Below are 16310 nucleotides of genomic sequence, written 5' to 3'. Positions count from 1 at the left end.
AAATTAATCTGGAAAAATAAAAGATCTAGAAAAATCAAGGGAAATGCTAAAAAAAAAAAAGTAGGGAAGGAGAGATAACACATCTAGACCTCCAACTATATTAAAAAGCAGCAGCATTCAACAACCCTTTGGTATTGGGCTAAAAAATAAAGAGAGAGATCAATGGAAAAGACTAGACAAGGAGAGATTCAGAACCCAATAACCCAGAGTCTGACAAAGTAAAAAACATAAGTTACCTAAGGAAAAACTCCTTATTTCATAAAAACTGCTGGAAAAACTGGAAAGTATTCTGGCAGAAATTAGGCTTAGAACAACTATATTCTTCAATATATTCTAAAGATATGTCACCTTAATATATATAGAAGATCATACTATAAAAAAATTAGAAGAGAAACAGACCATATACCTCTCACAGCTATGGGTAGGAGACATATTCTTAATCAAATAAGATAGGCAATTACAAAAGATCATGCAAAGCTTCTTCACAGACAAAATTAATGCATGTAGAATAAGAAGAGAAGTGGCTAAATGGGAAAAAAAAATCTTCATATCAAATTTCCCTTATAAGGATTCGGTATCCAAGATATATCAACAATTAATAAACACACATAAGACAAATTAACCATTCCCCAACAGATAAATGGTCAAAGGATATGAACAAACAATTCTCAAAAGAATTGCAAAGTATTCACAACCACATGAAAGAATGCTCCAAATCACTACTAATTAGAGAAATACAAATTAAAACAACCTTGGGGTTTCACCTCACACCCTGTAAACTGGCAAATGTGACAAAAAAAAAATGGCAATACTCAATGTTGGAGGGGTTGTGAAATGATTGGCATACTAATGCATTGTTGGTGGAGCTGTGAAATGATACGACCATTTTGGAAAGAAATTGGAATTATGCAAGTAAAGTGACTAAAATGTCCATACCCTTTGAACCAGAAACTCCATTACTGGGCTTATACTCCAAGGAAGTCATTGATAAGAAGGAAGTCCTCATATATTCCAAAATACTTAAAGTAGCACATTTTGTGATAGCTAAGAATTGGAAACAAATTAGATGTCCATCAATTGGGGAATGGCTTAACAAACTGTGGTACGTAAATATAATGGAATATTACTGTGTTGTAAGAAATGGTATGATGAATACAAAGAAGTATGGAAAGATCCATATAAATTGATGCAGATTAAAGTAAAGCAGAGAGAAGAAAACAATGTACAGAGTAACTGTTACAATGAAAATGGGAAGAACTACACACTAAAAAATCAAAAGTAAATTTAACAAAATTATAAACATCAGACATGACTTCAATGAGGAGATATCAGAGGACACTGACACCTTAACCTTTAGGGGAGGTGGGAGATCTTCAAGTGTAATACATTGCACATACTTTTGGACTTTTTCAATGTAATGAATAGTTGTGCGGATTTTTTTCCTCTCTCTAAAAATACCATTTGTTATATAGAATGGTGCTCTGGGATGAGGCAGAGGATAGATAATTGGGATACTATGGTGATGCAAAAAACTAAAATATCAATAAAAACTCATTTAAAACAAACAAAAAGCAACAACGGACATGAATTTTTTTTTAAATGGGAAGTCTTATTAGAACTGGTGTGGAATCACCTGACAGTAGAACCAAAGAACAATGGTTACAATAATGCAAATGAAAACAACACTAATAGGAAGCTAAATACAGACTAAATGCAATGGCCAGACTTGGTCCTGGAGAAAAGGTAATGAAACACAGAGGTGTGGTAGTACACTAGGAGTGCAGTGTTTGGCATATGTTGGCAGGTGTTGGTTGGTTTTGATGAATTGTTTGTTGCAAGGTAGAGTATTCACTTATGTATGTGTATATATTAGGAAACAACTGCGGTGTGAAAAACAAAAAAGGCATCAATAAAACTTAAGAAAAAAAGGAAAATTTAAAAATAACAAAAGTTTGCTAATTTCTAATTTAGAAGACTTGATATAAAAATAATAGTCCAAGTCTCAGAGCCACAAATGCTCTATTCTACAATCATTTCCTAACATTCCTTCTTTCTAACTGGTGTTGAAACTTAGACAGTAGATAAGACAGCCTCTAGAACATCTTTAACTCTTAAAAAGCATTCAACCTGGAGGTAGTATAATAGGAACCCAAATGAGCATTCAACCTTCTTTTCCTATAGGTACAAAGTGTACTTAGACCACTGGTATGTGTGATCACCTCTATAATACAATTTAATTTACCAACTCTGAAGCTCAGCGAAGGCTTGCTTCATTTTCTTAATGGAAGCATCCATTTCTTCTTTAACCACTACTCGATACCGTGCAAGAGAAACTGTACAACGCTGTAGGTCTTTTACAGATTTTTCAATATTGGAACCTAGAAAAGAAGCAGCAAGAAATTATGGTGAGAGCTCCATAAGTCTCCTGAAAGTGAATCTGGAAACCTAAACATGACAAGTCACATGGAACTAAGAATCTTTCCCAAGTGGTCACCACTTCCACCTCAAAAAGGAAAAACTGATGGTGTTTTAATCTGTAGTATGAAAATGTCCATAATCTTCCCAATCACCCCAAAATTATTGAATTTAAATTGGACAGTTTATCAAACAAATGCTATACTATTAATAATGAAGAACTGGCTATACATAAATTTGCCAGGTGTGTATGAAAGTGAAATAAATATGCCTGGGATGGTTTAAAAATAATCATTAGCTCTTCCTATGTTCATCAGAATCTAAAGTTTAAGTGTACTTAATGAAGAGGCTCATGTACCTACAGAAATACAGCGTAGTGCCATGCTACAGATGTTCTAGTTACATTTATATTTTTCCTTGTCATAGCATCACTCTTATTTTAGTGCCTATCTAGATTTCTTTAAGGCCTTGGCCCTATGAAATCTATATTAATTTACCTGACTGGTTTTATGTATAAGGAAAAAATAAATCAGGCATATTATGACTGTCTCTTATTGCTGCATTTGTAGCAAACGAAGAGAAACCCAAATCCCTGTCTAATAAAAATGCATATAAAGACAAGATAGATTTTTGAGCTCCATGGAGCTAAACCAGGTTAAAGGCCAGAGAAGAAAAAGGAGACACTTTTAATTAAAGAAATATAATCTGCATATTGCTAGTGCCTTTTTACACTTTGCCTCTTAAATGAAGTAGTTGAGAGGTGTCAAACACAGGTCACCTTGCAATACAGCCTGAATACAGCCTGAACCAGATTAAAATGTAATCAGAGAATATTTAACAAAATAAATAAAAATACAATAGAACATACATAATGTTAACATGTAGTTTTCTAAGTCAGTATGAGGCCAGCTGGGATCATTACATACACAGTTTGGTGGTCTTTTTGGTTTTTGAATTTGACATCACTGAAATAAACAACTATGCACCAAAACATGTGATCACAGTTACTAATCAAATGTTTCTGTTACCTGTTATCAAGGATCATCTGTTACCTCATGAGCTTAGATACTCCCTCCAATTATAGAGATTAAAAAGCATTCTTGTCTGCCTTTCCGTTACAACTCTTAGCAACGTCCTCCCATAAATTCATCGCTGAGAAGGGCCACCTAATGAGGTGGGGACCATCCTCAATTTCCCTTCACATTGTTAAGATACCAGTGGAACAGTCAGGCTGTTCATCTGTTATTTCTCACCCTCACTGGCAATTTTACTCTTGTTTTTAAAAGTTCCTTAACTGTTATATGCTATTGCCTGTTTACATTTATCGTGCACTTTTCTAATGCCCTCTTTGAGAGATATTCATTTTCGGTTCTTCAGGGATTTGTTTTCTATATCTAACAGTCATTAATTATACTACCATATTAAATTATTGGCTGCTTGTTGTAATGCTTCTTATAGTAAAGAGCTATCCCTACTAAATGTTTGCTTCTTAGAAAACACTATTTAAAGCTGAAATCTTAGAGCTAGGGGTCTTAGGTCTATTAAAAGGAGGTAAAACTGGATTTTGAAGAGATTGTAAAGGTCTCTTTAAAAACTAGGTATCATATTATGTTATGTCTTTTTACCTTTATTTATTTACTTTTTTTTACTTTTTGGTCAACCAAAAGATGTAATGTAAAATAAATGGCATATGAACTGAGAAATCTTTGTAGTTAGGCAAATAAAAGGAGCTGCTAAATGTTAGCATATGAGACATCCTAGAAGTGGAGTATGATTGCTTTTTAGGAAAGGGATCAATGTCATTTCAACACGACCACTGTGTGGGGCACGACATCTGAATTGCTGTCAGATTCCAACTGTGCACAAGGAGGCAGAGAAAAGAGCTTTGGTAGTTACTGACTAAAGAACAGAAAAGAGAGTCAAGTTTGTACTACTAACTATTCTTTTAGATTACTGAAATCCTATCAGTAAAACCATAAAGGTAATTTTCCATCTTTTGCTCAAGGCATTGTTTTTATCTCTTTTTCTTAAGGAAAGGCTCTGCTTTACCTAGTTTTTTGTTAGTAGAGGAGAGTGGAATGTCTTCTATTGTGGAGAGAGAGCCCAGGCTTGAAAACTGAGTGCCTGGGTTGGGTCTGGACAGAGATTTGATGGGATTCCTGGACTCATATTTCAGAGACTGTTGAGAAGTCTGAGTAGCATTCAGGATCAGAGACTTGGACTCAAAATCAGAAACACCATTCTCCAGCACTGACACTGTCAAAGAAAAGGAAGAAAGTTACAACATCAAGTCTGGGGAAAATTAAGCTAAATTGTTCTAAGGAAAAACAAGAAAGGTGAAAATATTATGGGAAAAACAATGTCCCTCAAATGGTTGTAAACAAAACAATCCGATCACAAAGAATAAATGCAGGCTCAGGCACAGATAGTTAATAGTTGCTCCTATCTTCCTTTCCCCATTTACCCTAATGAGTGATCTCTTAAAGGAACAAAGGCAGGTGAACATGGTGCCCTATTTCCAACTACTTTATCCCCTTGGCTTTGGGATAAGGAAGTAAACAGAAGCCAATGTTACCAGCTTCTTTCAACTTCCATAAGGTATCTTGAAAGAAGGGCAAATTTGCATTGAACAAGAAAAGTAGGAACTACAATTGTTAGTTGAAGGTGAGTCCAAATTTGGTTCTTAAAAAGAAAAGGAAACTCAAGGAAAATAAGAATCTTCTTCAAATTTTTTTCCCCATGTGTTAATAAAAAAGCAACAAAGGAGAATCTCGAACATGCTAAAATAAAACTTAATTCTTATATTTTTATTACATTTGCAAATCCCTGAAAGCAGGGAAAGTAGAAGTGAGGTATCAAAGAAGTGATAAAAATTAAACTATTCAATGAAGAATTCAGAGAAGCTTAGAAGACAAAGTCAGCAGAAATGACAAAAATATATACAATAACTACAAAAGAACAAAAACAGAAACTCAGCAGTGTGTTAGCTTAGCCCTGGAGAAGAATATAGATAATCCATACTAGCTTCTTTTTTAAAGAGGTGGGGGCCCATAATATACAATACTAAACTTGGCTGACACGTTGGTTAGTTTTACTAAACTATTAAAACATTAAAAAAAATTTTTTTTATGTTACAAGGGATGGCTCTGTGGGTAGGGGAAGAGGGAAGGAATCTATCTGGAAAAGAAGGTGACATAAAAAGTGATATAATTAATCAAAAGTTTTTAAAAACTAAATCATTCAAAAAGGAAGAGCAGTAACTCTGAATCTTACTTAAGAAAAATATGGGGTTTATGAAAACCAAGAATGTGGTTCAGATGAAAAGAAAATTAGCAGTATCTCACATATATAAAGTGCTCTAAGGTTGACAAAATGCCTACCTCAAAACAACCCAATGAGATAGAGGTAATAGAAATGTAATCTATTTCACAGAAAACTGAGCTTAATGAGCTTAAATGATTTGACTACGTAGTATCAGAACTTAAATTAAAATGTAACCCTTCTGACTCCATGTTCTGACTCCTCCTACTACATGGTTTTGTTTCAGGATCACACTCATTATATATTCTACACTGTGCATCAAACATGGATGGAAAAACATGTATGCCTATATAAGTATACATACATACATACATACGTGTGTGTGTGTGTGTGTGTGTGTGTGTGTAAAGAAAGCTTTTCCCTTTTCCTCTTTCCAGCATTATTAATTTAATCAGCTTACAAAGCTATTTTATTTTAATTATATTTTAGACAACTGCCTCCACTCCACTCAGCAGCAGCATCTAGGCACTAAGTTAATACCATCTGCTATGAAACCAGGAGATTTCTGTAAGGGAAGAAAGGAAGGGAATACACATTTAATAAGCACCTACTATGCACAAGGCACTGTGCAAAGTACTTTGCAAATATAATGTCATTTAAATTAGACAAAGATAAGTTCTGAAGATAAGTAAGAAAAATATGGGGTTTATGAAAACCAAGAATGTGGTAAGAATGATTTTCTTTTAAACCTGCATTATTACAAGATGTCCCATAAAACCCTCTTAGTTAAGAAGTTGCCAAGTTAACCAACTGGAATCAATTTATTTAACTACTCTCTCAGCTACTATCCCATGTCTTTCAATCAAGTCCCATTTAAAAACAAAACAAAAGAAAAAATTTTGAATAGCTCACCTGTTCTATCAGACATGTCCAGTGTGCCAGATTCAGAATCTTCCAGTTCTCTGGCATCTATTGAAAGTATCTCCAAGCCTTCACTGAGAGAGTCCACAGACTCTGTATCATTAGCAGCACCATTGACATGGTAACCATTAATCCCACTTTTATCCAAAGAAGCTACTGACTGCTCCTCTTGAGTGGATGACAGCTTATTTGTGTCTGGTAGATTGTTACTTGCTTCTGCTGCAGATTTTGGTTTGCTTTTCTTCTTTTTGTTCTAAGAGTTGTTAAAGATGGAGGATAGGAGAGGAAGAGGAAGAGGAAGAGGAAGAGGAAAAAGTACACCACAACCCAAAGAGAAAGTTTAATTACTAAACACTTTAGCAACTTATAAATTTAATCAGTAAGCATTTATTAAGGCTTAGACACTAAGACAGGGGGACCGTGGATATAAACAAAAAAATTAAAAGGCCATGCCCTTAAGGAGCTTACATTCCAATGAGGAAATAACATATGTATGCAGGTAGAAACAGTATATGTACAAAATAATTAGAAAAGTACACTGAGAATAAGGGCACAAACAGCTGGGGAAGGGTCAGGAAAGGCTTCATATAGAAGGTGACTGGAGTATAATTTAGAAGTAAAAAAAAAGGATTCTAAAAAGGTGGTAGTGAAGAGGGAGATCATTCCAGCAATGTTGGAAGAGTCAGTATAAACGTATGGAGATGAGAGATGGAGTGTAATGTGTGAGGAACAGAGAGAATGTCAGTTTGACTGAACTACAGAATGCAGAAAGGGAAATAGTTTGTATTTATAATTAGGCTAGAAAGGTAGACTGGGGTCAAGTGGTGAAGGGTCTTAAAAAATCGAACTGACAAGCTTATACTTGATCACAGAGGTGGTAGGAGAGTCAATGGAGTTTACTGAATAGCAGTGTGATACAGTCAGATGGGCACATTAGGAAAAGTACTTGGGCAGTTGTACGTAGAATGGATTGGAGATGGTAGAAATGACTCTTTTACAAGAGTCCAGAAAAGTTTGGTATAAGGGTGAGTGGTTTTGGGAAAAGATAATGAATTCTGTTTTGGATGTGTTGAGTTGGAGACAGTAATCAATTAAGGATGCTGGCCTGGAAATATACTAAGCCTAAATAGATAGGTGTGACGGTCAATGGCACAAAGATCATAACTAAATCTCTAGAAGCTGATAAGGTCACAAACTGAGTATGAGAATACAGAGAACAGGACACAGGATGCCTTGGGAAAGCTGAAAGTAGCTTGCTTTTCTACGTTAAGGGGCTGATTAGCAGAATGTTAATTAGAATGTAAGCTCATCCACAAGTAGGGATACTTCCTTTTTCCTATTGCTATTGCCAGCACCTAGGAAAGTACCTAATACATTACAATAATGTATTAAGTACCTAATACAATTAATAAATACTTGTTGATTGACTGTTCAATAAGTTCAAGATGAATTTATTTCATATACATGTATGTATATGTATATATAGACTTGCTGATATTAATGGCTAACCAGACTATCCTGCCCACCCACATACAAAAACAGATCCAAAACTTCACCATATGGAAGGACATGTCAGTTATTTAGACAATGAAATAATGTGTAATTAAAAGAATAATGAACCAATTGTAAAAAGAACCACTTATGTCAACATTTTAGAATTGATATTAATGGATCAGGAGCTTATGACCCTTTCATCTTTTTTGACCAGTTGCCAAAAGGCCCTTTGCTTTTTGATTATAAGCTGCTCCTTGGACCTACGCACTGAAATGCTGAATATCCCCTGAGAAACACTCAATAGGTGTAACGCTGAGAGCACTATCTGGGCACTATCATACAGCTGTTTAGTTCTGGTTCTGTAATTTCAGGATCCACATCACAATGGATGAGAAGTAGAAGCAGTTGTCTGACCATAAAAAAAACCCAACCTTCTAACTGACCCAGGACACAAACGATTCTGAAAACCACTGAAGAGATCATTTTCTCTGGAGCAGCTCTGCTTTCCCTGACATGCTCTACAATTTCACTTTCTCTCTAAAATCAATATCCCCTCTGCAAGTGCAACACAGCAAAGCTATCCGTTCCTTGTCCTAAACCTTTATGTAGCATTCACATGGATTTGCTACCTCATTTTAGACATAGCTGCATCTCACTGATGGAAGAAATTAGCCATTATTTAAAACAGGTGAATAAAAAAGGTTCATCGAATACAACAGTAAGTTTTATTGAGGTTTGTTGGTTTTTTTTTTTGACAATACAGAGATCAAAAGCACAACACTAAATTTTGTTCAAGTTACCTTTTTCTTGCCTGTTATTGTCCATTCTTTTAGTACTTCACTGGCATTGCCTGCAAGAGGAAAGCAACATTTTCCCCCATAATTAATCAGGAATTAGTGCCACTATTTCTTGTCGTAGTTGGAGAATTTCCAAAAGCTGATAAAGGGAAAGGTTAAGTTTCAATATGAAGTTTGCCTTTGGGAAGCCTGCCTATTGTGACAGAATCACAGAATTTGAGAGCCAGAAGAAAACTAAGCAACCACCTACTCCAGGCCACATATGAAAGGAATCTCTGATATAACATACTTGACAAGGGATCATCCAGCTTCTGATTGAAGTTCTCCAAGAAGAACCCACTACCTGTCAAGGCAGCGCATTCCACTTTGGGGTAGGTCTAACAGTTATGAAGTTTTTCCTGACATCAAGCTTAAATCAGATTCTTTCCAGCTTCCATCTACATACTGCTTCTGGTTCTGCCCACTGGGGCCAAATAAAATAAATCTCATCCCTCTGCACATAATAGTCCTTCAAATACTTAAAGACAGCTATCATGTCTGCCTTAAGTCTCCCCTTTCCTGATTAAACATGCAGAGTACCTTCAAATGATTCAGACTTCTTAAAAATTTTTCAAAAAAACTAGGAAAAAAGACTTAATATAATCTAGTGTCACAAACACAGCCATTGAAGAGATATATTCATTCTGGATCTTAGGAAAATGCAAAGGTTATTTGTCTAGTTCACTTGGTTTCTGCTAGTGTTACCCTTGAGAGTTTGGAAAATAATTTAATTCCACTCTTTTTCAAATGAAGAAACTGAGGACCAAATTAGAAAGATCACAGTAAATGATATCACGATCAAGTCTGAGTGGTTGCCATAAAATGAAGGAGCAATGAATCACTTTTCCATGGTTGCATACTTGAGAAAATGTCTAACCTAATCTAAAATACATATGTCATTGTGGTACTATGGTATTTTCCTGAATGGCAGTAAAATATATTTTGAGAGAAAGGAATAAATCTTCTCTTAAAGAGTTTAGGCAAGTAAAATGATATTATAATTTATATGAAAAAAGATACTATGGTCTGTTATGGTGAGTTCTGCTAAATGAGCTATAACATACAAGATATCTGAATGCATGTTTCTTTAAAAATGTCTACTTTCACTACTTAGACTAGCCCTATCATGCCCCCAGGAAAACCCCTCAAGGAATTCCTCACCTGCAGAAACTGTATCGGCTCACTCCTTGTTAGTACTCTCAGTATCTTATCCCCTCTGATTGGAGGCAAAGGACTCCTCCCAAAGCTTCCATTTAAAGATGATTCCCAAGGCAGTTATCTTTTCCTTGCCCACCAGCTTATCTTGGATTGGGGGCACTAGGTACCTTCTTCCCCAGCCCCACTCCTCCCACCTTGAGGTCTTCTCCCCTTATAGAACGCAAGCTTCTTGAGGTAGGAATGATCTTTCTTTTTTCATATTTGTATTGCCAGCCCTTAGCACAGTACTGGGTATACAGAAGGAACTGAATACATATTTACTGTCTGACCAAAGCCCTTCATTATATAGCACACTTAAAAACTGTGGAGTAGGCTTACCTTCCATGAATGCTTGTACCGTTTTGTCCACGCAGTTATCAAAATGCTGCAAGACTAGGATGATTTCATTGTTACTCCGATTGGGGACTATTGCACGTACTGCATTGATCTATGAAAAGATGGGGTTAGTGGTCATTTTACTCATTAACCTTTTAAAATGAATTGCCAAGAGTATATTACATTACTTAGGGCACTGGAAAAAAGTGATATTTCTTTCTTAACAACATTTATCATTCTTTAGCATTAGTCAAAACACATATTACTATCTCAGGAAAATTTGTGCATGTGTATACACATAAAAGCATATGGAAAATTAATTTGAAGAAAAAGACAAAAATAAAATTTCAAGAAATAAAAAATAAATACTATCTCCCAAATAAAAGGCACTCAAGTTCATAGCAAAGTGATGCTCAGAATCAATAACTTTTCTAATTTTTAGAAGAAAGGTGAAGTTGAAAAATGTTTGTAATGAACACTGAGGAGGGAGAGTAATGAGAAGAGAAGCATGTCTGCCTAGCTTATCTAGCACACTTCTTCATAACAATCTAGAAAACATAACAGACTTGAAAAGCCAAGTAAAAATCACAGTGGGTCATTTTTCTAGGCCAGGAAAGTTTAGAAAGACAGAGATGTCTGCAGAAACCTGGATAGGGGCTGGCAAGGAGTGCTGTATGGCAGCAGTAGACAGAAGCATTCCAGAGTTCAAAGACAGAAAGAAGGTAAAGAAAGAGTATCAGGGCAAGAAGTACATCCCAGGAGACTCCTGAACTAACTCTGGGTAGAAGAATGGGTGCCATCTCTCAGCTCTGTCAGCCATTGCCCAGGTCTGGGGTATAGATCCGGAACAGAGAGACTTGGTTTTGAGGGAGCATGGGACTAACCTGGCTATGGAGGAAGATGAAAGACAGAAGTAAGCTAAAAAGTAGAGTGGTGTGTGTGCCACCAACAGGGTATCTGGCAACACATGGTGCTCTGTGGAGTTCAAACTAAGCAGAGCTACTGATGAAAAGTAGAGGTATCTGGAAAGCTTTGGGAGGAGTTCAGTACTCCACCCTCTAAACAGAGGGTGAAATAGGCAAGTAGTTTATAACTAAATATAACAAATAGTATTTTTAAAGGAAAAAATGAATGTAACAGATAAAAACATTGAAAAAATCCAAAAACGTGCAACATTTCACACCTTTGGCTCTCCTACCTCCATTAAAGGGTGGGATGTGGGTGTCCTCTTATATCTCATTTCAAATCCTGCTTGATCTTCATAATTTTGTAACATTTACTTTTGATTTTTGATGAATAGTTGTTCTATTTATACAACTATAGTTACCGTGTATATTGTTTCCTTTGTTTTGCTTGTTTCACTTTGCATTAGTGCATATACATTTTTTCCAAGCTTCTATATTCATCATACACATTCATTACAAGCACAGTAATATCCCATTACATTCATGTACTAGAATTTGTTAAGCCATTCCCCAAATGATGGGCATTCAATTTGTTTCCAAATCACAAGAAGTGCTGATGATATATTTTGGTCTATATGGGGTCTTTCTTCTTAGCAGCAGATTCCTTAGGGCAAAAGCTCAGTAATAAATAAAAACAAACAAACAAAAAACCCCAAAACTCAATAATGAAGTTTCTGGTTTAAAAGGTATGGACAACTTAGTTGCTCTATTTGAATAACTCCAAATTTCTTTCCAAAGGAGCAGAGAAGAAGGACTGACCTGTAGAAGCTCTTTCCACACAGTCCATAAAATACCTGTAAAAAAAATGATGCTACACAAATTCTACAGTAGCAGAAGCCACAAAACAAGAGAGTAAAAGAGATCTCTAGCCCAAGACAGCCTCCAGGCTGTCTATCACACCAGTCTCAGAGTGAAACCCAGCCCAACCTTAGATGCAGGGCACAGCAGGGACAGGACAAGAGCAGGCTTCAGCGCGCAGAATCACAGGCAGCAGCTGTGATTCCCAGATTTCTCACACCACAAATGCCAAAGATAGCTTAGAAGGTCAGTAAGAAAGCTCTTTCACCTGGGTGAGACGGGAGCACGGTCCAGCTGAGGTGGCAGCAGTGTCCATTTTTGGAGCCTGCAACCTAAAGACCCTGGGGGAACTGAGTGGCTGATCTGAGTGTCAGCCCTAAGTGGAGATCCTGGGGTGAGGAGCAGCACTAGCTGGCATGGTGGAGTCAGTGGAGGCTAGGGAGAGGGAATTTTAGTTGCAGATCCTGGGCAGAAGAGAGTGCTTGCAGTTGCTCCCAGACCAGAGTGCAGGCTAAGAGAGGAGTAAACGCCTCTCCACTGATTGCGCCACCTTGGAGGAACTGAAAACCTATAGGTCCCTAGAGTATACTCTCCTCTTGACAAAGGAGTCAAAAATCAAGTAACTGGATGGGAAAATGCCCCAAAAGGGGGGAAAAAATAAAACTAGAGAAGGTTACTATGGGTGAACAGGTATTTTCTGACATCCTTTTGGATGAGGAAGAACAATGCATACTGTCAGAGAAGTCAAGGCTTCTGCATCCAGTACCTCCAAAATGAATATGCAATGGGCTCAGGCCATGGAAGACATGAAAAGAGAGTCAACAGCTTGCTAAAGGAGACCCAAAAATATGCTGAAGAAAGTAACACTTTTAAAAATAGGCTAACTCAATTGGAAAAAGAGGTCCAAAAAGCCAATGAGGAGAAGAAGGCTTTAAAAAGCAGAATTAGCCAAATGGAAAAGGAGGTTCAAAAGCTCACTGAAGAAAATAGTTCTTTAAAAATGAGAGTGGAGCTGAGGGAAGCTAATGACTTTATGAGAAACCAAGAAATTACAAAACAAAACCAAAGAATAAAAAAATAGAAGATAATGTGAAAATATCTCATTGGAAAAAGAACTGACCTGGGTCCAGGAGAGACAATTTAAAAATTATGAGACTAGAAGGACGGAGCCAAGATGGCAGAGCAGAAAGACACACATACACTAGCTCTTTCCCCACAGTCCATAAAATACCTGTAAAGAAAGACTCTCAACAAATTCTAGAGCAGCAGAAGCCACAGAACAACAGAGTGGAGGAGATTTCCAGCCCAAGGTGACCTGAAAGGCCGACGGGAAAGGTCTGTTGCATCAGACGTGGAGCAGAGCCCAGTCCAGCCTTGGCTGGGTGGCACAGCTCTGGGAGGAGGACCTGAGCAGGCCTCAGGGGCGTAATCCCCAGTGGCAATAGTGGCAGTTTGCAGATTGCTCAACCCACAAGCGCCAAAGGTCAGTGAGAGGGCTTTTTCAGCGGGTTGAGAAGGGAGCAGAGTCTTCCCATAGCTCAAGCTTCTAGCGGCTAGTGGTGGCACAGGCTGCATTAGGCAGCAGCAGCTCCCACAGCAGCCTGCATCCATTGTTGGATCGTAAAATCCCTGGGGGCACTGAGCAGCTGATCCTTACCTCAGCCCTATATGGAGGCCCTATCCCCACCTAATGCTTCTGGAGGAATTGAGCAGCTTATCTGAATCTCAGCCCCCATGCTGGCTTGGTGGAACTGGAGGCCAGGTGGTTGTGGAGAGGAAACTCCAGATTCTGGGCACAAAAGTTTCTTGTTGCTCCCAGACCAGTGTACACACTTGATTGTGCCACCTTAGAGGAACTGAGATCTTACAGATCCCCAGAGTATATCCTACTCTTGACAAAGGACCCAAAAGTCAAGTAACCGGTTGAGAAAATGCCCAAAAAAGGGAAAAAAATAAGACTATAGAAGGTTACTTTCTTGGTAACTATCCTTTTAGATGAGGAAGAACAATGCTTACCATCAGAGAAAGACACAAAAGTCAAGGCTTCTGTATCTTAAGCATCCAAAATAAATATTCAATAGTCTCAGGCCATGCAAGAGCTCAAAAAGGATTTTGAAAATCCAGTTAGAGAGGTGGAGGAAAAATTGGGAAGAGAAATGACAGAGATGCAAAAATTATGAGACTATCTGAAAAACATGATCAAAAAAAGAGCTCAGACATTATCTTTCATGAAATTATCAAGGAAAACTGCCCTGATATTCTAGAATCAGAGGGCAAAATAAATATTGAAAGAATTCACCAATCACCTCCTGAAAGAGACTTGAAAAGAGAAACTCCTAGGAATACTGTGGCCAAATTTCAGAGTTCCCAGGTCAAAGAGAAAATATTGCAAGCAGTTAGAAAGAAACAATCCACGTACTGCAGAAATACAATCAGGATAAAAAAGGATCTGGCAGCTTCTACATTAAGGGGTCAAAGGGCTTGGAATAGGAAGTCAAAGGAACTAGGACTAAAACCAAGAATCACCTATGCAGCAAAACTGAGTATAATACTTCAAGGGAATAAATGGTCATTCAATGATACAGAGGATCAAGCATTCATGATGAAAAGACCAGAACTGAATAGAAAATTTGACTTTCAAACACAAGAATCAAGAAAAGCATGAAAAGGTAAACAGGAAAGAAAAATCATAAAAGACTTTCTAAAGCTGAACTGTTTACATTCCTACATGGAAAGATAATATTTGTAACTCTTGAGACTTTTCTCAGTATTTGGGTAGGTGGAGGGATTAGAGACAGACAGACACACACACACAAACACATATAGACAGGGAGTACAGGCTGAGTTGAATCAGAAGAGATGATATCCATAAAAAAATGAAATAAAATAAAAATTAAGGCGTGAGGGAGGAAAATACTGGGAGGAGAAAGGGAGAAATGGAATGGGGCAGGCTATAACTCATAAAAGAGATAAGAAAAATCCCGTTCAATGGAGGAGAAAAGGGAGAAGATGAGAGGGGAAAAGTGAAGCTTATCCTCTTCACATATGGCTTAAGGAGGAAATAACATGCTCACTAAATTTGGTATGAAAATCTATCTTACACTACAGGAAAGTAGGGGAGAAGGGGATAAGTGGGGTGGGGGGGATGATAGAAGGGAGGGCAAATGGGAGGAGGGAGCAATTAGAAGTAAACACTGTAGGGGAGGGACAAGGTCAAAAGAGAGAATAGAACAAATAGGAGGCAGGATAGGACAGAGGGAAATATAGTTAGCCTTTTACAACATGACTATTATGGAAGTCTTTTGCAAAACTATACATATATAGCCTATATTGAATTGCTTGCTTTCTCAGTGGGGATGGGTGGGGAAGGAGGAGGGGAGAGAAGTTGGAACTCAAAGTTTTAGAAAGGAATGTTGAGAATTATTTTTGCATGCAACTGGGAAATAAGAAATAAAGATAATGGGGTATAGAAATTTATCTTGACCTACAAGAAATGAGAGAAGAAATAAGGGAAGAGAGGGGTGTGATAAAAGGGAGGGCAGATTAGGGGAAGGGATAATCAGAATGCATGGTATTTTGGGGGTTGGGGAAGGGGAGAGATGGGGAGAAAATCTGGAGCTCAAAATCTTGTGGAAATGAATGTTGAAAACTAAAAATAAATAAATTTTTTAAAAAATTAAAAAAAAAAACCAACCAAATTTCTTTCCAAAATGACTGTACCATTTATGTCTCCACAAAACCCTTCCAATACTGACTACTGCCAATTTGGGGTCATTATTTGCCAATTTTCAGGGTGAGGTGAAACCTCAGGGTTGTTTTGCTTTGCATTTCTCTTACTGGTAGCCATTAGGAGCATTCTTTCACATAGTTGTGAATACTATGTAATTCTTTTAAGAACCTTTTGTTCATATCCTTTGATCACTTATCAACTGAGTAATGACTATTAGTTTTACATATATATTTATTAATTGTTGATACATCTGGAATACTAAGTCCCTATAAAGCAAATCTGATGTAAGGATTTTTTCCCCCAATTTGACCATTTCCCTTATCCTAGACGCATTAATTTTGTCTATGCAGGGAAAAA

At 37.2% G+C, this 16310-nt stretch overlaps 1 protein-coding gene across 7 annotated transcripts in view; it reads right to left on the bottom strand.

Moving 5' to 3' along the window:
- Positions 1-16310, bottom strand: part of SPATS2 (spermatogenesis associated serine rich 2) — a 145167-nt gene that overhangs the window by 46309 nt on the left and 82548 nt on the right. For all 7 annotated transcript variants that reach the window (XM_072654586.1, XM_072654587.1, XM_072654591.1 and 4 more), the window contains 5 exons: positions 10464-10572; positions 8892-8941; positions 6589-6850; positions 4465-4671; positions 2243-2378 (listed from right to left, as the gene is read on the bottom strand). In XM_072654586.1, coding sequence (XP_072510687.1) covers positions 2243-2378; positions 4465-4671; positions 6589-6850; positions 8892-8941; positions 10464-10572 — 764 coding nt within the window. The remainder of the gene's footprint in view (positions 1-2242; positions 2379-4464; positions 4672-6588; positions 6851-8891; positions 8942-10463; positions 10573-16310) is intronic.

This window comes from Notamacropus eugenii, chromosome 3 (assembly GCF_028372415.1).
Source record: "Notamacropus eugenii isolate mMacEug1 chromosome 3, mMacEug1.pri_v2, whole genome shotgun sequence".
In the NCBI taxonomy this organism is placed as follows: Eukaryota; Metazoa; Chordata; class Mammalia; order Diprotodontia; family Macropodidae; genus Notamacropus; species Notamacropus eugenii.
Note: the sequence above shows the minus strand (reverse complement) of the source record. Positions and strands in the feature narration are given on the sequence as shown.